The sequence below is a fragment of the Globicephala melas genome, chromosome 12 (genome assembly GCF_963455315.2).
Source record: "Globicephala melas chromosome 12, mGloMel1.2, whole genome shotgun sequence".
Classification (NCBI taxonomy): Eukaryota; Metazoa; Chordata; class Mammalia; order Artiodactyla; family Delphinidae; genus Globicephala; species Globicephala melas.
In genome coordinates, this window is record NC_083325.1 from 71774334 (window position 1) to 71796986 (window position 22653).

Below are 22653 nucleotides of genomic sequence, written 5' to 3' on the forward strand. Positions count from 1 at the left end.
GAGGGTATTATGCTTAGTGAAATAAGTCAGACAAAGAAAGACAAATATGGTATGATATCACTTACAGGTGGAATCTAGAAACTAAAACAGGGGCTTCCTTGGTGGCGCAGTGGTTAAGAATCCGCCTGCCAATGCAGGGGACACAGGTTCAGGCCCTGGTCCAAGAAGATCCCACATGCTGCGGAGCAACTAAGCCCATGCGCCACAACTATGGAGCCTGTACTCTAGAGCCCAGGAGCCACAACTACTGAGCCCACGTGCCACAACTACTGAAGCCCGTGCACCTAGAGCCTGTGCTCTGCAACAAGAGAAGCCACTACAATGAGAAGCCCAAGCACCGCAACGAAGAGTAGCCCCCACTCGCCGCAACTAGAGAAAGCCTGCATGCAGCAACGAAGACCTGACCCAACACAGCCAAAAATAAATAACTTAATTAAAAAATAAATCAAACTAGTAACTATAACAACAAAAAGAACAGACTCACAGATACAGAGAACAAACTAGTGGTTACCAGTGGGGAGAGGAAAGGGGAAGGGGCAAGTTAGGAGTAGGGGAGTAAGAGGTAAAAACTACTATGTATAAAATAAATAAGCTGTAAGGATATTTTTGTATAGCCAATATTTTATAATAACTATAAATGGAGTGTAACTTTTAAAAATTGTGAATCACTGCACTGTGCTTATATAATATTGTACATCAACTATACTTAAGTTAAAAAAAACACGGGGGAGAGATAAACTGGGAGACTGGGATTGACATATACACACTACTATATATAAAATAGATAACTAATAAGAACCTACTGTATAGCACAGGGAACTCTTCTCAATACTCTGTAATAACCTATATGAGTAAAGAATCTAAAAGAAGAGTGGATATATATATATGTATAACTGATTCACTTTGCTACACAGCAGAAACTTTTTTTTTTTTTTTTTTTGCGGTACGCGGGCCTCTCACTGCTGTGGCCTCTCCCGTTGCGGAGCACAGGCTCCGGACGTGCAGGCTCAGCGGCCATGGCTCATGGGCCCAGCTGCTCTGTGGCATGTGGGATCTTCCCGGACCAGGGCACGAACCCATGTCCCCTGCAACGGCAGGCGGACTCTCAACCACTGCGCCACCAGGGAAGCCCTAACACAACATTTTAAATCAACTATACGCCAATAAATTTTTTTAAAAACCACACAGGAAGAATGAGGCATAAGAAATATCTGAAGTGATAACAGCCTAGAATTTCCCCCCAAATAATGAAAGACATCAAACCACAGATATAAGAATCTCAGTGAACCCTAAGTAGGATCAAACAAAAAGAAAGGGGAAAAAACACCTACACACATCATAGACTAGCTAATGAAAACCAAAGACAAAGAGAAAATCTTGAAAGTACCCAAGAAAAAAGAAACATCACATACAGAGGAACAACGACAAGAATTACAGTAGACTTCTCATTGAAAAATGAAATAGTTTTTAAAAATCATAACTATGACAAAATATATATCATTGTCTCAAGAAACAGTTTTCAAATTCGAAGAGGTTCCATAATTTCTATCAAACTAACCATTACCTGCTCCTTTTACAAAATTCACTCTCTATGTAGTTTGTAGGCAGTTTAAGCCACTCATTTGGAGTCATAAAGTGCCTTGAATTAGAAATTCCTGGAAATCTGGAATGCAGTTTGGCCTTCTCAACCTCTTTAAATTCTTTCATTGTAAATATTCTGCCTGTAGGAAGATGAGCAACCTAAATTAGCATCCTTAAATGCAACTCCCATTGCTCTTGGGTTATGAAACCACATAACAATTAGAAACTAAGTACCAGTCTCACACTGAAGAAGAATTCTTTTTCCATCGTCTTTGTCATATTGTGCCTTTTTCAAAGGGTCACGAAATGGTGGGATGGTAACCTACAAGAAAAACACTTCTTTGAGGACTGGGTTCCAGCTCTTTTTCAGTCTATTCTAAGCATCCATGCCAAGCTCTTATGCCAGAATAACCAAGATTACAGCATCTACAAACTAACAGCAATCTAATTATTATATATATTTAACACATTACAAAGAGATGGCAGCACTCCAATACATCTCCTAACAAGGCCCTTCAGCCAAAGAAGCATGGTTAGCTCTTGTTTTAATAGCCTTTTCAGATCACTGTGGATTTCTTTTTAGATATCAATACTATACCCAAACTCAACAAGTGGCAGCTTCTTAAAGGTCAGTTATGATGTAGAATCTGAAACCATATCAATGAATTATTCAAACTCTGCTACATTAAAATCCATTGGTCCATCTTGAACTTGAACTCTGAATGAATCTTTTATCCATATCATGAATTGGTTGTTTAGAGAAAATTAGATCACTGAGTTATGTGAGGTCTTCCAAATGTTAATACATTTCATTATACAATAATCACATTCATTAATATCACCAGTCTCATCAGTAAAGTCTTTGAGTATTTGAACACTGTCACACATGATGGTCAGTATGATATTTCAAAAATTCAAATTTTTGTTTGAAAGTTCACATTTTATCACTGGCAACAAATATTGTCAGCTGTTTTTCTTGAAGTGACAGACTCACTTCATTAATTTTCCAGAAAATGTCTACCAAACACCCAAGACTTAATAAACATAGTCTGTACGTCATTCTTTCAAGTAAAAATGATGTTCCATGAAAAAAAATCAGCCAGTTCAGCTCACAATTCAAACAATCATACTGTATTTCAGTATGCAGAAATGTTCTTTGCATACCTCCCATTTCATCACAGAATATTAAAAAGATGTGTAGAAAAGTCCAAGACTTGGAGGGGAGGAATGAATTAGGAGTTTGGAATTAGCAGATACAAACTACTGCATAGAGTAAAACAGATAAACAACAAGGTCCTATTGTATAGCACAGAAAATTATATTCAATATCTTGTAATAAACTATAATGGAAAAGAATCTGAAAAACTAAAAACCCAAATCACCTTGCTGAACACTAGGAACTAACACTGTAAATCAACTATACTTCAATTAAAAAAGGGGGGAGTAAGACTTAATAAAAATAATTTTTTTACTGTTTGATCAAGGACATTAAGTGAAATTGAATTTTTTTTTTTTTTACTCTGAGTGCATGACAGTGAAGAATATGAGTACAGTACCAGTATAATTTGGTAACACTGACTTAAGTAGCTCTAAGGTACTAGCAGTTTTACCCAACACTGCTTTTGTACCATCAGTGCAAATGTCAACACAATGAAAAAGGCAAATAAAATTTGGCACTATTATGAAAAGTTTTGGCCTAATGGACCCCCTAGAAGGGTTTTGGGGCTGTCAAAGGTCTATGTACCTCACTTGGAGAACTGCTGCTATAACCTCAAAGTGCTCAGCTTACCTTAAGAGGTCACCTATCAGCTTCATTTAGAGCGGCAACATGGTGAAAGAACAGAATGGAATTCTGGTACCCAAAAGATCTGGTTTCAGGCTTCCCTAGTGGTGTAGTGGTTGAGAATCCGCCTGCCAATGCAGGGGACACAGGTTCGAACCCTGGTCCGGGAAGATCCCACATGCCGCAGAGCAACTAAGCCCATGTGCCACAACTACTGAGCCTGCACTCTGGAGCCCGCGAGCCACAACTACTGAAGCCCGCATGCCTAGAGCCCGTGCTTCGCGACAAGAGAAGCCACTGCAATGAGAAGCCCGCGCACCACGCCGAAGAGTAGCCCCTGCCGCAGCAAGAGAAAGCCCGCGCACAGCAACGAAGACCCAACACAGCCAAAAAATAAATAAATAAATAAATAAATTTTTTAAAAAAGATCTGATTTCAAATCCCAATTCTAACCCTTACCAGGTATGCTACTAGTTAGTATGTCTAAGGATATAACTCTAAACTCTCAGTTTAACTCTGACCTATAAAAATAGTGACAATAGCACATACACACACCCTAATTTGGGGAAAAACTTAAAAGACCTGCTTTGCCCTGCAACTACCAGCAGTTTAAAATGTCTGATTCAAGGTAGGTTTTTTGTTTTATTTTCTTTAATAATATCCACTATTAGCAAAAGTGTGGAAAAAATAGATTCTCGGGAGGAGGTACAAATTTATATAACCATTCTGAAGGACAATTTCGTGATATGAATTAAAATCATGCATAATTTTTAACCCAGCAGTTCTACTTCTAGCAACTTACCCAACGGAAAAAATTAAGAAATAAATAGTTACAGGGATGTTCATCATAATGTCATTTATATCAACAATAGGTCAAAAACAATCTAGAGGTTCAAAATAAGGAATATGTTAAAAAAAAAAAAAAGATGGTATAGCAAGATAGTATATGTGTTTAGAAACGTACCCGTACTCTGCTATTTACAGCTGTGTAACCTTGGACAAGTAACTTAACCCACCCGTGCCTCACTTGCCTTATTTGTAAATTAGCAGTGAATGCTCAAATAAAGTGAAAAGAAATCTTAACATTTGGTTAAGTTCTCAATGCAAGTTAGCTATTAATAACAGAATACCATGTATTGATTACAATTGTATATTTACATTTACTGACAAAGAAAGAAAGCAAATCATAAACTACTGAGAAAAAAAAGATTTTAAAACCTAATGTGTGGTATGATCCCATTCTTGTTAAATAAAAATGTGTACATATACCTACCCATAGAAAGAAGTGTTTTTTTTTAATTGAAGTATAGTTGGTTTATAATTAGAAAGAAGTCTTGAAGAATATACAGAAAAATGTTCATGAGTTCATTCTGGGTAATGGAATTGTGAGTGGTCTCTTATTATTTATTTTAAAATTGATTTTCTCATTTACATATCATAAAAATATATTACTTTTGTAAAAAATTTAAAAGTCTGAAATTTTTTAACGTTATCTATCACCCAATTATTATACAATATTTTCAAATTTTACAGAGGTTTAATTTACTTTGGACTTTGGCTTTTTTGTTCCTTTCTAAGATATGGAGATGGGACATGATTCTTAAGATTTTACTGCATTCATTGGAAATCACTAAAGGACTACTTATATATTAGGACTGCTCAAAAAAACAAACCACATAATACCAAAGTTAAAATTAGAAGTCTACCTTCAGAAAATTCGGGTCCTCTTTTTTCATGTAAAAAGGATCATATTCTTTTGGATCATAATGCTCTATAAATGCATTTCCCTATAGGAAGGAAATAAAACCACACATAAGAACAAGCAGTCCATAATTAATTTTGAGCATAACAGGACTCAAGAGTCAAACACACAGTTCCACTCTTATGCTTTGAAATGGCATCAATGACAGATGCAAAAGGGAAGGGAAGACCAAATTGGAAATTAAATTTAATGTATTTAAGTAAGAAATATTATAGTGATAGAAGGAATCTACTTAAAATTTGCAAGATTTTAATAAAGGATGTTGGAACACTAAAAGATACAGGAATTTGTTTTTAGGTACTTAATATTCAAACATCTCAGATCTCTTAAAAATGCCAGGAGAACAGAAATATTTTATAGCTTTATAAATAATCAAGTTCCAGAATAAAAAACAAAAAATTCAAAAAAACATATATCTTGAACCTAGAGTCCAATTTTTTTAAATTGGTATATAAAATTAACAATTACATAGGAGAAAGAAAGAAAAATTATACTAATGTACACATTTAAATTCAGACCTAACCCTTTCCCTCCATCCTTTCCACATGCCCTGGATTTAAGAATAGTATGTGCTATAACGGAGTACAGATTACACATATACAGAATTGGGAAGGGCAGGCTGTTTGGATGATTATAAATAAAGATAACTGTAGCTTTTAAAGCAACTGAAAAAAGTAATAAATGATCTCTTAGTACCTTTTTATTTACGTATTTTAAAAAAGCATCTAATTCCTCTTGTCTCCTTTTTATAATCTTCTTATGTGAAGCAACATTTTCTATAATTTTCTTCTGGAGAGGATCTGCCACATGATCAACCCATCTTTTATATAATATCTCTTTTTTTCTTGCATTTAAGAAGTCATGATGCTTTAAATATTTACCTAGTTCCTAGTAAACAGTGATAGGAAAGACAAATATATTATCTTAAAGTTTTCTTGTTCCAAATTTTAAACTTAATTTATATTCATAAGAATAACCCACAAAATCATCCATTAATTAAATCATTTGGTTGGCTTCTGTGTGACACACACAATACTGGAAACAAAGAATACATGAATAAATTAGACAACATGCCTGCTCTCCCTGGAAGACAGACAACAAAACAAATCTACAAAACAACAGGAGGAGGGACCATGTAGCAAGAGATATATGGGGTTCAAACAGATACTAGTATACCAGTGTTCACTGCATCATTACTCACAACAGCCAAAAGGTGGAAACAACTCCAGTGTTCATCAACAGATGAAGGTATAAACAAAATGTGGTATATACGTATAATGGAATATTATACAATCATAAAAAGGAGTGAAGTTCTGACACATGCTACAACATGGATGAACCTTAAAAGCAATATGCTAAGTGAAATATGACAGACACAAAAGGATAAATATTGTAGGATTCCACTTATATGAAATGTCTAGAATAGGCAAATTCATAGAGACAGAAAATAAATTAGATGTTACCAGAGGTTTGCGGAAGGAGAGCTGGGAAGTTACTACTTAATGACTACAAAGTTTTGATTGGGGTGATGAAAAAGGTTTAGAAATACATAGTGGTTATGGTTGCTCAACAGATAAATGTAATTAATGTCACTGAATTGTACACTCAAAAATGGTTAAAAAGCAAATTTTATGTTATATATATTTTACAATAGAAAAATTAAATTTTTTAAAAGATTTCCAAATTGGTAGACATTTGGGATGGGCCTTAAAGAACAGAGTTATCTAGGAAGAGAAGGAACGACACAGAATGAGGAAGAAGAATATTCTATGGAGGGAATTCCCCGGCGGTCCAGTCATTAGGACTCCACACCTTCACTGCCGAGGGGCCGAGTTCAATCCCTGGTCAGGGAACTAAGATCCCACAAGCCGCACAGCACAGCCAGAAAAAAAAATAAGAATACCTAGTGACTCCACAGAAGCCCCACTAACACGAAGGAACAAGTGAGTAGGAGGAAACTCTTATAAGGTATCTATAAAAGAGTCCTCACAAAGTATAGGAAGAGAGGAACTAAATTAAAGCAATCTCAGAGCTCTTTTAAGTTCAATCCTAAAGGCTAATGAGTGTTTTAATTGTTTTCTATATTTTCTAAATTTTTTTTTTTTTTTTGGCGGTACGCGGGCCTTTCACTGTTGTGGCCTCTCCCGTTGCGGAGCATAGGCTCCAGACGCGCAGGCACGGTGGCCATGGCTCACAGGCCTAGCCGCTCCGCGGAATGTGGGATCCTCCCGGACCGGGGCACGAACCTGTGTCCCCTGCATCGGCAGGCAGACTCTCAACCACTGCGCCACCAGGGAAGCCCCCTAAAATTTTTATAATGACAATGTACTACATCTGAAATGGAAAAACAAAATTTAATTTTTGAGACACATTCTGCAGCCAATTCTTACCTTAATTATATAATTTTCTCTGTATAATATTGATTGAATAGCTGCATCAATATCTTCTTTAGCTAATGCCTAAAATGACAGAATGACATTTTGAAAATCAAATATTTGAAAATTAAATTATTAATACTACCTAGACTCATAATATTTTATGTGACATACATATCCCTGGAAAGTTCTCTATAAATCCAATTTTTCTACTTCAAATCATATCATCAGTACTTTTTAAAGAGGATTTGAATCTTTCTGCTCTCAGCTACAGTTCACTCTCGGGAAAAAATAACTCAGATCACAGACATTTTGAGTCCCAATATGGTCAAATGACTTCGCCCAGACACACATGGTAGGTAAAACCCATCTTTTTTCACATCCTATAAAGTGATACAATCAGGCCTCTATTTGAATTCATTTACTCTGAATGAATTCTATTTGAATTCATTTAGTCATTATAGCTATCAAATATTAATACTTTTTATGAACAAGCCACATTTTCAGTATTTTAAAGCAACACAATCTTCAGGAAATAGCTCATAAAATTAAATTTTTCCATTTTCATAACAAATTTTCCACAATTAAACATGTCAGAAAATGCAAGAGGTTGATTTCTAGCACACATGTGAATGTAATTAACATCACTGACTTACACACTTAAAAATAGTTAAAAAGAGTAAATTTTATGATATAATTTTTCCACAATGGAAAAAATGATTAATAATAAAAGAGTCCCAAAGTGGGCATTTGGGATGGGCCTTTGAAATCCTCTCATAATTACACAAAAATAAAATATTCTCAAATTAACTGTCATTGGAATTAGTTGTCTTCACTTCCACTACCCTTGTTTTCCAGAATAGATGAGTAAAATCTCAAAATCTAAGAACTAACCTTCCCCATTAACACACAAGGAAATTAAGGCTCAAGGGAGTTAAGCAACAACCAGAAGCCTAGAAAATCCTGCACTGAGCCCAGAATTCAAACTCAAATGTATCTAACTCTAAATTCATTTTCTTTGTCTTTCTGCCTCAGAGTTGCTATTCCTAGCAAATCTACTGCTGTCAAAACCAAGATGAGTACTGAAATATTAAAACCACCACCTGAAAATACTGGAGACTGACCCAGAGCAGGAAGAAACTAAAGGGTAGTCAACACTTGGAAAAAGAGAACAGCACTGGAAAAGTTTTCAGTTCTTTATGGACTTTTGTCTAACAGCAGGCCTCAGTCATAGCTAAACAAGGTAGCTCAAATGCAGACAGAAATACATAGTTTTACAGATTCAATAATTAGAAGACAGAGTTCAGGGCAACCATAGCAGCAGAAAAATGAAGAGGAGAAATACCTGAAAGGAGTAAGCCATAGACAGAATGCCACAAATTCTGCAGACCAAATCTCTGGCAGACCCTTGAACTACATAAGCACAAATCAGACTCCGTGGAGCCCAGCTAAAGCTAAAAAAGACTAAACAGTGATTTCACCTGCTGCCAACTGCAGGAGAGACAAAGTTCAGAGTTCGTGTTCAGCCAAGTTAACTGCCTGTTAAAACAAAAACTCAGTATTAATCACAGGAACATAACAGAATCCAGACCCTTTACAATGTATCTCTCATAACGTCCAAAATCACTAGACAAATAGGAAAACGTGACCCTTACACAGAAAGACAATCAACTGGAGACCAACTCTGAGATGGCCCATATGTTGGAATTAGCAGACAAGGATTCTAGGTCAACTATTATAGCTATGTTTAAGAAGTTATAGGAAAATATGCTCATAATGAATGAATAGAAAACCTCAGCAGAAAAATAGAGACTGAAAAATAACCAAGTGGAAAATACAGTTCTTAAATTTAAAAAACAAACAAACTTAAATGGGCTTAACAGCAGATTGAAGATGACATAAAAAGAGTCAGTGAACTTGAATTCAAATCATTAGAATTTATCCAATCTGGGAAACAGGAAGAAAAAAGACTGGAAAATGAATAGAGTTGTAGCAACTTATGAGACAATAGCAAAAGGTTCAACAAGTTGATAACTGGAGTCCTAGAAATGATAAATAAAAGAATGGAATAGGAGAAGAAAGAAAGTTAGGAAGGAAGATAGAATAAGAGGGAACAGATTTATCCTCCTACCTTAAAAAAAAAAAAGTTAAACAACAGTTCAAGACACTGGACATCAGGCTATGAAGGACAGTGGCCCCTGAGATACAGAACACAAGGTAAGCCTTAAAATAGCTCAATAGAGCCTGGAGAGAATTTCCAGACTGTGGCACAGAGAGGAGGAAATCAGGTGGAATCCACCTGTCTCCCTGAAATGAGCAGGGGAGCTGGGAGTCTGGGGAGGCCAGGGTAGCTACAGTTCATAGAGCACAGTACCAGAGGGAAGAAAGTCATACAGAGAAAGAGCTTTAGGGATCTGCAGAGAATTAGATCTGTAGAGGGTCCCCCTTGCGTCTTCAGGTGAATGCTGAACACTATATGCATGTGGGGAAACTACCCAAAGAAACACTGGGCAAAGAAGTACCTGAAAGGATTAGGGGAACAATCCCTAGAGGTCACACAATCCCAGGAGTTATTCCTCTTAACATCAGCCAGGGTGACAAACTTTATGGTGCATAAAACAGAGTTGAGTACTTAGAGGGGTTTTACAAAATAAGTACTAAAGCAAAATTGGCCATACACTAAATGATACTACAGTTCTGTCTAACAAAGCTTGGTGGCAAGACATGAAAAAAATCAGACTGTGTCCAAGTAACTTAACCGCATACCAGAACAAAGCTCAGCATATTTATTGGAAATCAAAGATATCCAGCACTCAACAAGGAAAAATTCACATCTGGCATCCAATTAAAAACATCACCAGGCATACAGGTCATGGAAGAAACCTAAATGTCCATCGACAGACGAATGGATAAAGAAGTTGTGGCACATATATACAATGGAATATTACTCAGCCATATTGGATAAAAAGGAACAAAATTGAGTCATTTGCTGAGACGTGGATGGACTTAGAGACTGCCATACAGAGTGAAGTAAGTCAGAAAGAGAAAAACAAATATCGTATATTAACGCATGTATGTGGAACCTAGAAAAATGGTACAGATGAACCAGTTTGCAGGGCAGAGGTTGAGACACAGATGTAGAGAACAAACGTATGGATACCAAGGGGGGAAAACCGCGGTGGGGTGGGGATGGTGGTGTGCTGAATTGGACGATTGGGATTGACATGTATACACTGATGTGTATAAAACTGATGACTAATAAGAACCTGCAATATAAAAAAACAAACAAAAAAAAAACAACTAATACTAAACTTTCTTTGGGTTATTTGTATGGAAATATGTTTATATAAATGTTTCAGACATTACATGAAATTTCTAAAAATCTTATATGTTCTGGTATAATGTTATAAGTCATAATTCTAGTTATTACTTTAAAATGTATATCTCAGAAATTTAAAAAAAAAAATCACCAGGCATATAAAGAAGCAGGAAAATTTGACTAATGAAAAGAATCAATCAAAACTACCCCAGAGGAGACTTCCTTGTGTTCCAGTGGCTAAGACTCCATGCTCCCAATGCAGGGGGCCTAAGTTTGATCCCTGCTCAGGGAACTAGATCCCACATGCCGCAACTAAGAGTTTGCAGGCCGCAACTAAAGATCCCACATGCTGCAACTAAGGATCCCACACCCAGCAACGAAGACCTGGTGCAGCCAAATAAATATTTTTTAAAAAAACTACCCCAGAAATGACACAGATGATATAATTATTAGACCAAGACATTAAAATAGTTCATAAGTGCAGGAAGCTAGACGAAACAGCAGACGTTTTGAGACACGGAAGATTTTTTAAAAGGCCCCCTAAAAACTTAAGGGATAAAAACCACAATGTCTGAAATGAAAAATACAACAGACAGGATTATCAACAGACTGGGTATTACAGAAGAAATGATTAGTAAAGTTAAAATCATAATAGAAGCTGTCCAAAATGAAATGCAGGGAGGAAAAGTATGAAAAAGTTTAACAGATAATCAGTGGGCTATGGGATAGCTTTAAGCAGGCGATTAAACATGTAATTTTATTTCCCAAAAGGAGAAGGGGTGGGGTAGAAAAAATATTTTAAGAAACGATGGCTGAAATTTTTCCAAATGTGTTGGGAACTATACGCTCACCAATACTAGAGGTTCAATGAACTCTAAGCAGTAGAGAAACTGGAACCTTCATACATTGCTGATGAGAATGTAAAATGGTACAGCCACTGTTGGAAACAGTAGGCAGCTCCTCAAAAAGTTAAACACAGAATTACCATATGACTTAGCAATTCCATTCCTAGGTTATATACCCAAGACAGCTGAAAACATATGTTCACACAAAAATTTGTATACAATGTTCACAGCAGCATTGTTCATAATAGTCAAAAACCAGAAAAAATCCAAATGCCCATCCACTGATGAATGGATAAATAAAATGTGGTATATCCATATACTGGAGTATCATTTGGCCATAAAAAAGAATGAAGTGCTGATACATGCTACAACATGGATGAACCATGAAAACAGTATGCTAAGTGGAAGAAGTCAGACACAAAGGACCACATACTACATGATTCCATTTGTATACAATGTCCAGAATAGACAAATCTAAGAGAAAGTAGATTAGCAGTTGCCAGAGAACAAGGGAGAAGGGAATGGACAAGGACTGCTAAACGGTATGAGTTTCCTTTTTGGGGTGATGAAAATGTTCTGGAATTAGAGAGGTGACAGTTATACAACCTTGTGGATATACTAAAAACCACTGAATAGTACACTTTAAGGTAGTGAATTTTAAATTAAAAAATGCACGGGCTTCCCTGGTGGCGCAGTGGTTGAGAGTCCACCTGCCAATGCAGGGGACACGGGTTCGTGCCCCGGTCCGGGAGGATTCCACATGCCACGGAGCGGCTGGGCCCAAGGGCCATGGCCGCTGAGCCTGCGTGTCCGGAGCCTGTGCTCCACAATGGGAGAGGCCACAACAGTGAGAGGCCCGAGTACCACAAAAAAAACAACGACAACAAAAAAAAAAACACACAATGAGGGACTTCCCTGATAGTCCAGTGGTAAAGAATCCGTCTTACAATGCAGGGGACGCAGGTTCGATCCCTAGTCGGGGAACTGGGATCCCACATGCCATAGGGCAACTAAGCTCGCGTGCCACAACTACTGAGCTTGCACACCTCAACTAGAGAGCCTGCGTGCCGCAAACTACAGAGCCCACGCACCCTGGAGCCTGCATGCCACAACTAGAGAAGAGAAAACTTGCATGCCACAACTAGAGAGAAGCCCGCGCACCACCACAAAGATCCCACATGCCTCAACAAAGATCCCACGAGCTGCAACTAGGACCCGACGCAGCCAAAAAATTTTTAATTTTTTTAAAACACCACACAATGAAACGTGACTCTACATCTTTTAAAATGTGACTCTACATCTTTTAGAATGTCTCAAAAGACTACACCTACACACACACACACACACACACACACACACACACACACACACGAACACACACAGACTGTACCAAATGTTGGCTAGGATGTGAAACACTGGAACTCCCATACACTGCTAGTGGAAATATAAAATAATATAACTTTGGGCTTCCCTGGTGGCGCAGTGGTTGAGAGTCCGCCTGCCGATGCAGGAGACACGGGTTCGTGCCCCAGTCCAGGAAGATCCCACATGCCACAGAGCGGCTGGGTCCGTGAGCCATGGCCGCTGAGCCTGCGCATCCGGAGGCTGTGCTCCGCAACGGGAGAGGCCACAACAGTGAGAGGCCCGCGCACCAGAAAAATAAATAAATAAATAAATAATATAATATAATATAACTTTGGAAAACAGTTGGCAGTTTCATAAAATATTAAATTCATTTACCATATGACCTAGGCATTCTACAACTAGATGTTTACCCAACAGTAATGAAAATATATATCCATATAAAGACATGTACATGAATGTTCCTAACAGCTTTATTTATAATAGCCAAAAACTGTAAACAACCCAAACGTCCAATGACAGAATAGACAAACTGGGGTATATAGCATTCAGCAAAAAAAAAAAAGGAACTGAGTACTGAAATATGAAACAACATGGATGAATTGCAAATTATACTGAGTGAAAGAGGCCTGACAAAAATAATACATAACATTATATTTGTATAAAAAAATTTAAATGTAAAATTAACTATAGTGAGATTGGTTCAAGATCCGGAGTAGAAGGACGTGCTCTCACTCCCTCCTGAGAGAGCACCGGAATCACAACTAACTGCTAAACAATCATCAACAGGAAGACACTGTAACTCACCAAAAAAGATACCCCACATCCAAAGACAAAGGAGAAGCCACAATGAGATGGTAGGAGGGGTGCAATCACAATAAAATCAAACCCCATATCTCCTGGGTGGGTGACTCACAAACTGGAGAACACTTATACCACAAGAGTTCACCCACTGGAGTGAAGGTTCTGAGCCCCACATCAGGCTTCCCAACCTGGGGATCCGGCAACAGAAGGAGGAATTCCTAAAGACTCAGACGTTGAAGGCTAGCGGGATTTGACTGCAGGACTTTGACAGGATTGGTGGAAACAGAGACTCCACTCTTGGAGGGCACACACAAAGTAGTGTGCACATCGGGACCCAGGAGAACGAGCAGTGACCCAGGAGACTGAACTAGAACTACCTGCTAGTGTTGGAGGGTCTCCTGCAGAGGCGGGGGTGGCTGTGTCTCACCGTGAGGACAAGGACAATGGCAGCAGAAGTTCTGGGAAGTACTCCTTGGCGTGAGCCCTCCCAGAGTCCATCATTAGCCCCACCAAAGAGCCCAGGTAGGCTCCAGTGTTGGGTTGCCTCAGGCCAAACAACCAATAGGGAGGGAACCCAGCCCCACCCATCAGCAGTCAGGTGGATTAAAGTTTTACTGAGCTCTGCCCACCAGAGCAACAGCCAGCTCTACCCACCACCAGTCCCTCCCATCAGGAAACTTGCACAAGCCTCTTAGATAACCTCATCCACCAGAGGGCAGATAGCAGAAGCAAGAACTACAATCCTGCAGCCTGTGGAACAAAAACCACATTCACAGAAAGACAGATAAGATGAAAAGGCAAAGGGCTATGTACTAGATGAAGGAACAAGACAAAACTCCAGAAAAACAACTAAATGAAGTGGAGATAGGCAACCTTCCAGAAAAAGAACTCAGAATAATGATAGTGAAGATGATCCAGGACCTCGGAAACAAAGGACCTCGGAGGCAAAGATGGAGAAGATGCAAGAAATGTTTAACAAAGACCTAGAAGAATTAAAGAACAAAGAGAGATGAAAAATACAATAACTGAAATGAAAAATACATTAGAAGGAATCAATACCAGAATAACTGAGGCAGAAGAACGGATAAGTGACCTGGAAGACACAATGGTGGAATTCACTGCTGCAGAACAGAATACAGAAAAAAGAATGAAAAGAAATGAGGCCAGCCTAAGTGACCTCTGGGACAACATTAAAGGCAACAACATTCACATTATAGGGGTCCCAGAAGGAGAAGAGAGAGAGAAAGGACCTGAGAAAACATTTGAAGAGATTATAGTCGAAAACTTCCCAAACATGGGGAAGGAAATTGCCACCCAAGTCCAGAAAGCGTAGAGTCCCATACACGATAAACCCAAGGAGAAACACACCGAGACACATAGCAATCAAATTGGCAAAAATTAAAGACAAAGAAAAATTATTGAAAGCAGCAAGGGAAAAACGACAAATAACATACAAGGGAACTCCCATAAGGTTAACAGCTGATTTCTCAGCAGAAACTCTACAAGCCAGAAGGGAGTGGCATGATATACTTAAAGTGATGAAAGGGAAGAAACTACAGCCAAGATTACTCTACCCGGCAAGATCTCATTTAGATTCGATGGAGAAATCAAAAGCTTTACAGACAAGCAAAAGTTAACAGGATTCAGCACCACCAAACCAGCTCTACAACAAATGCTAAAGGAACTTCTCTAAGTGGAAAACACAAGAGAAGAAAAGAACCTACAAAAACAAACCCAAAACAATTAAGAAAACGGTAATAGGAACATACATATCAACAATTACCTTAAATGTGAATGAATTAAATGTTCCAACCAAAAGACACAGGCTTGCTGAATGGATACAAAAACAAGACCCATATATATGCTGTCTACAAGAGACCCACTTCAGACCTAGGGACACATACAGACTGAAAGTGAGGGGATGGAAAAAGATATTCCATGCAAATGGAAATCAAAAGAATGCTGGAGTAGCAATAGTTGTATCAGATAAAATAGACTTTAAAATAAAGAATGTTACAAGAGACAAGGAAGGACACTACACAATGATCAAGGGATCAATCCGAGAAGATATAACAATTATAAATATATATGCACCCAACATAGGAGCACCTCAATATATAAGGCAACTGCTAACAGCTATAAAAGAGGAAATCGACAGTAACACAATAACAGTGGGGGACTTTAAAACCTCACACCAATGGACAGCTCATCCAAACAGAAAATTAATAAGGAAATACAAGCTTTAAATGACACAATAGGCCAGATAGATTTAATTGATATTTATAGGACATTCCATCCAAACACAGCAGATCACACTTTCTTCTCAAGTGCGCACAGAACATTCTCTAGGATAGATCACAACTTGGGTCACAAATCAAGCCCTAGTAAATTTAAAAAAATTGAAATCATATTAAGCATCTTTTCTGACCACAACGCTATGAGATTAGAAATCAATTACAGGAAAACAAATGTAAAAAACACAAACACAGGGAGGCTAAACAATACGTTACTAAATAACCAATAGATCACTGAAGAAATTAAAGGGGAAATCAAAAAATACCTAGAGACAAATGACAATGAAAACACAACAATCCAAAACCTATGGGATGCAGCAAAAGCAGTTCTAAGAGGGAAGTTTATAGCAATACAATCCTACCTCAACAAACATCTCAAATAAACCATCTAACCTTACACCTAAAGGAACTAGAGAAAGAAAAACAAATCCCAAGTTAGTAGAAGGAAAGAAATAATAAAGATCAGAGCTGAAATAAATGAAATAGAAACAAAGAAAACAATACCAAAGATCAATAAAACTAAAAGCTGGTTCTTTGAGAAGATAAACAAAATTGATAGACCATTAGCCAGACTCATCAAGAAAAAGAGGGAGAGGGCTTCCCTGGTGGCGCAGTGGTTGAGAGTCCGCCTGCCGATGCAGGTGACACGGTTCGTGCCCCGGTCTGGGAAGATCCCACATGCCACGGAGCGGCTAGGCCCGTGAGCCATGGCCGCTGAGCCTACACGTCCGGAGCCTGTGCTCTGCAACGGGAGAGGCCACAACAGTGAGAGGCCTGTGTACCGCAAAAAAAAAAAGAAAAAGAAAAAGAGGGAGAGGACTCAAATCAATAAAATTAGAAATGAAAAAGGAGAAGTTACAACAGACACCGCAGAAATATAAACCATCCTAAGAGACTACTACAAGCAACTCTATGCCAATAAAATGGACAACCTGGAAAAAATGGACAAATTCTTAGAAAGGTATATCCTTCCAAGACAAAACCAGGAAGAAATAGAAAATATGAACAGACCAATCAGAAGTAATGAAATTGAAACCGTGATTAAAAATCTTCCAACAGGGCTTCCCTGGTGGCGCAGTGGTTGAGGGTCTGCCTGCCAACGCAGGGGACATGGGTTCGTGCCCCGGTCCAGGAGGATTCCCACGTGCCGCGGATTGGCTGGGCCCATGAGCCATGGCCGCTGAGCCTGCGCATCTGGAGCCTGTGCTCCACAACAGGAGAGGCCACGGCAGTGAGAGGCCCGTGTACCGCAAAAAAAAAAAAAAAAATCTTCCAACAAACGAAAGTCCAGGACCAGATGGCTTCACAGGTGAATTCTATCAAACATTTAGAGAAGAGTTAACAGCCATCCTTCTCAAACTCTTCCAAAAAACTGCAAAGAAACACTCCCAAACTCATTCTATGAGGCCACCGTCACCCTGATACCAAAACCAGACAAAAATACCACAAAAAAAGAAAATTACAGACCAATATCACTCATGAATATAGATGCAAAAACCCTCAACAAAGTATTAGCAAACAGAATTCAACAACACATTAAAAGGATCATACACCATGATCAAGTGGGATTTATCCCAGGGATGCAAGGATTCTTCAATATACGTGAATCAATCAATGTGATACACCATATTAACAAATTGAAGAATAAAAACCATATGATCATCTCAATAGATGCAGAAAAAGCTTTTGACAAAATTCAACACCTATTTACGATAAAAAACTCTCCAGAAAGTGGGCACAGAGGGAAACTACCTCAACATAATTAAGGCCATATACGACAAACCCACAGCAAACATCATTCTCAATGGTGAAAAACTGAAAGCATTTCCTCTAAGATCAGGACGAAGACAAGGATGTCCACTCTCATCACTATTATTCAACACAGTCTTGGAAGTCCTAGCCACAGCAATCAGAGAAGAAAAAGAAATAAAAGGAATACAAATTGGAAAAGAGGAAGTAAAACTGTCACTGTTTGCAGATGACATGATACTATATATAGAGAATCCTAAAGATGCCACCAGGAAACTACTAGAGCTAATCAACACCATGTGGTAAAGTTGCAGGATACACAATTAATGCACAGAAATCTCCTGCATTCCTATACACTAATGATGAAAAATCTGCAAGAGAAATTAAGGAAACACTCCCATTTACCATTGCAACAAAAAGAATAAAACACCGAAAAATAAACCTACCTAGGGAGACAAAAGACCTGTATGCAGAAAACTGTAAGACACTGATGAAAGAAATTAAAGATGATACAAACAGATGGAGCGATATACCATGTTCTTAGACTGGAAGAATCAATGTTGTGAAAATGACTATACTACCCAAAGCAATCTACAGATTCAATGCAATCCTTATCAAATTATCAATGGCATTTTTTACAGAACTAGAATAAAAAAATCTTAAAATTTGTATGGAGACACAAAAGACCCCGAATAGCCAAAGTGGTCTTGAGGGAAAAAAACGGAGCTGACTTCAGACTATACTACAAAGCTACACTAATCAAGACACTATGGTACTGGCACAAAAACAGAAATACAGATCAATGGAACAGGATAGAAGGCCCAGAGATAAACCCACACACCTATGGTCAACTAATCTATGACAGAGGAGGCAAGGATATACAATGGAGAAAAGACAGTCTCTTCAATAAGTGGTGCTGGAAAACTGGACAGCTACATGTAAAAGAATGAAATTAGAACACTCTGTAACACCATACACAAAAATAAACTCAAAATGGATTAGAGACCTAAATGTAAGACTGGACACTATAAAACTCTTAGAGGAAAACATAGGAAGAACACTCTTTGACAGAAATCGCAGCAAGATCTTTTTTGATCCAGCTCCTAGAATAATGGAAATAAAAACAAGAATAAACAAATGGGACCTAATGAAACTTAAAAGCTTTTCCACAGCAAAGGAAGATGAAAAGACAACACTCAGAATGCGAGAAAATATTTGCAAACAAATCAACGGACAAAGGATTAATCTCCAAAATACCTAAACAGCTCATGCAGCTCAATATTAAGAAAACAAACAACCCAGGGCTTCCCTGGTGGCACAGTGGTTGAGAGTCCGCCTGCTGATGCAGGGGACACAGGTTTGTGCCCCGGTCCTGGAGGATCCCACATGCCGCAGAGCAGCTAGGCTCGTGAGCCATGGCCGCTGAGCCTGCGCATCCGGAGCCTGTGCTCCGCAACGGAAGAGGCCACAACAGTGAGAGGCCCGCGTACAGCCAAAAAAAAAAAGAAAACAAACAACCCAATCCAAAAATGGGCTGAAGACCTAAATAGACATTTCTCTAAAGAAGACATACAGATGGCCAAGAAGCACATGAAAAGCTGCTCAACCTCACTAATTATTAGAGAAATGCAAATCAAAACTACAATGAGGTATCACCTCACACCAGTTAGAATGGGCATCATCAGAAAATCTACAAGCAACAAATGCTGGGAAGGGCGTGGAGAAAAGGGAACCCTCTTGCACTGTTGGTGGGAATGTAAATTGATAAAGCCACTATGGAGAACAGTATGGAGGTTCCTTAAAAAACTAAAAATAGTATTACCACATGACCCACCAATCCCACTACTGGGTATATACCCAAAGAAAACCATAATTCATAAAGACACATGCACCCCAATGGTCACTGCAGCACTATTTACAATAGCCAGGACATGGAAGCAACCTAAATGCCCAGAAACAGACGAATGGATAAAGAAGATGTGGTACATATATACAATGGAATATTACTCAGCCACAAAAAGGAACAAAATTGAGTCATTTGTAGAGACGTGGAGGGATCTAGAGACTGTCATACAGAGTGAAGTAAGTCAGAAAGAGACAAACAAATATCGTATATTAACACATATATGTGGAACCTAGAAAAACGGTACAGATGAACCGGTTTGCAGGTCAGAAATAGAGACACAGATGTAGAGAACAAACGTATGGACACCAAGGGGGGGAAAGTGTTGGGGGGTGATAGTGGTGGGATGAATTGGGAGACTGGGATTGACATGTATATGCTAATATGTATAAAATGGATAATTAATAACCTGCTGTATAAAAAAATTCAAAAAAAATTTTTTAAAAATAAAAATAAAATTTAAGAAAAATAAAATAAACTATAGTGATAGAAAGCAGGCAGGGAGGGGGCACTCACAAAGGGACACAATGAGGAAACTTTGGAGGTACTGAATATGTTCACTGTCTCAACTGTGGTGATGGTTTCATGTGTGAATACATAGCTAGGAATTTATCAAACTGTACACTTTCAATATATGCAGTTTATTGTATATCAAGTATACCTTAATAAAGCTGTGTAGAAAAAAAGAATCTAAGAAAACAAAACCACAACATATATAAATTTGGGTGATGCAGTTAAAGCTTCAGAAGAAACTTCGTAACTCTGTTATACTAGAAAAGGTATATAACCCATGTTAAACTAGAAAATGGAGAGCAAAGTAAACACAAGGTTAATAGAAAGAAAGGGATAATAAAGAATAGAATAGAAAACACAGAGAATAATATATTTAGCACAGGCCACTTGTCAGTGCAACCACCCAAGTATAAACTTCAGAATGCCACTACTACTGTACCTCCATGAAGGAAAGTGGCTGGGGCTCCAGCCATTCGTTTGAGCTCTTGAGCCTGGTAAGTCTGTCAGTTATCACATCACTGTCTGAACTTTTCATTGTGTTCACAAATAACAGAGCCCCTAGAAAAACTAAAAAATCAGCTTACTTAGTAACGAGAATTCAGATTTATTCTCTTCTATTTGATTAATAATCACTATTCGTGGCCGTGAACGGACGTGGAACGGATTCTGAACTTTAGACACCCACACTTTCCCTAAGGAGAGGGGCCTTCACCCAGGATTCTGCTGGTGTCTTCCGAGCCAGCCTCCTTTAAGCAGGGGAGCTCTCTCCAGACCCACCCGCTGTCCCCTCGAATCCCAGGCTTCCCACAACGTGGCCCAATGGAGCCGGTGTGGCAATTCTCAGCCTGGCCTCTAGGAGTCGCATCTGCAGTTTTCGGAGTGGGCAGAGTTGCAGCCTTCTGACTCCTGAAGCACACCCAGGATGGGCTTCTCACAGAAGGAAGGAAGGGCTTTTGAACACAATTAGCTTGTCTTCAAGCTCTGAGAGTCCCAAACCGCCACCCCCAGACCCGTCCAGCCCCGTCCAGCCCGTGCCTGAGGGAGAAGCACCCACGACGGCGCCCCTTCCCTCCTACCCCGCTGGCAAGGTGCGTGTGGCCTCCGCCCGGCCTGGAGGAAAAGCTGCAGGCCGCGACAGGTACCTCAGCTCCCCTCCCTCGACTGGCAGGGCCTTCGGTTCTCTGGCACCACGACAGGGCCGGGCCCGACAGCCCACGGCGCCTGAGTCGTCAGCTGCGGCGGGAGAGTGAGCCCGTCCCACCTGAGGTCCAGTCAGCTCGAGCCCGTCGCCTCGGTAGATTAAGAACGTTTCGTGTCCAGAGATTCGGTCGAGGCACCCCGCGACCCCTCCGCCGCGGCGGACAAGGAGTCCGCGCGCCGCCGAGGCGGCCGGTGGACTCCGAATTCCGCAGGACCGCCCGGTCCGGAGACTCGGCCGCTGCGTCCCTGAGTCCCGCGCAAATGCGCTACCGCAGACCAGCCTGGCTGAGAAAAAACCAGAAAAGTCGTAGCTCCGGCGCCCAACGGCTAGTCGTGGTCTGCGGTCGGGGCCGTAGCGCTTCTCGGTGACGGGCAGCTGCCGCAGCCAATAGCTGGGCTCGTCGCCCTCTCGCCCCGCCTCCCCCCTCGTCCGTTGACCGCCGCATGCGCTTCAAGCCAGCTTTTGGTTGAGTGTTGGGCTCCTTCCCGAGAGCAAGGGGGCTTTTCCTGGTTAGGCCCGCCGCGATCCCCCAAACCCTCTGCCCCTCCTGTGCGTGTCCGCAGCCAACCAGACTGGACATTAACACACCCTCCCTCGCCCTCAGTAACCCCGCTCCAGGGAACCCCCGTGGGCCAAATCGCTGCGAAGGGAGTGGCGGGCTAGGGGCTCCTTGGAATGACGAGTGTTTGTGGAGTTTGTCCCGATGAGGAGGGCCCAAGAAGACTTGGGAACCTGTGCGGAAAATGTCGCTTTAGGTTCCTTAAGGTGTTTTTAGTCCCCTGGGGTATTGATCAGTGTCCATAGTTGGTGCTGATGTTGGTCAGTGGGAAAGGAACGTGAGGACTCATGACCAGTATATCTCATTTAGTCTTGTTAACTTCAGTAGTTCTCCATTTCGTCAGGTTTTTAATTTTTTTAGTTTTAATCCTAGGTGATTCTGATGCAAACTATTGACACAGATAGAAAATTACGAGCTGTGATTTTCCAAACTCATAACCCTCTCTGTGAACTGATTTTCTATGATTCTGTTTTCCTCTTGAGTATTGGTGGGCACTGGATGATGGAACTCCATTTTCACCCTTCATCTTTTCAAAGTGCACATGCTGATATTAAAGCTGTCCAGGGTGTCTTAGGGACATTTGTATTCACAGGGCTTTTAAAA

The 22653-nt window shown here is 39.7% G+C and overlaps 1 protein-coding gene across 1 annotated transcript in view; it reads right to left on the bottom strand.

Moving 5' to 3' along the window:
• Positions 1 to 22563, bottom strand: part of FAM228B (family with sequence similarity 228 member B) — a 40219-nt gene extending 17656 nt beyond the window's left edge. Inside the window, exons 1-6 of the mRNA XM_060309238.1 lie at positions 22463 to 22563; positions 21367 to 21939; positions 8983 to 9040; positions 7517 to 7585; positions 1816 to 1903; positions 1565 to 1721 (exon numbers count right to left, since the gene is read on the bottom strand). Coding sequence (XP_060165221.1) covers positions 1565 to 1721; positions 1816 to 1903; positions 7517 to 7585; positions 8983 to 9040; positions 21367 to 21939; positions 22463 to 22563 — 1046 coding nt within the window. The remainder of the gene's footprint in view (positions 1 to 1564; positions 1722 to 1815; positions 1904 to 7516; positions 7586 to 8982; positions 9041 to 21366; positions 21940 to 22462) is intronic.
• Between the last annotated feature and the right edge of the window lie 90 nt (positions 22564 to 22653).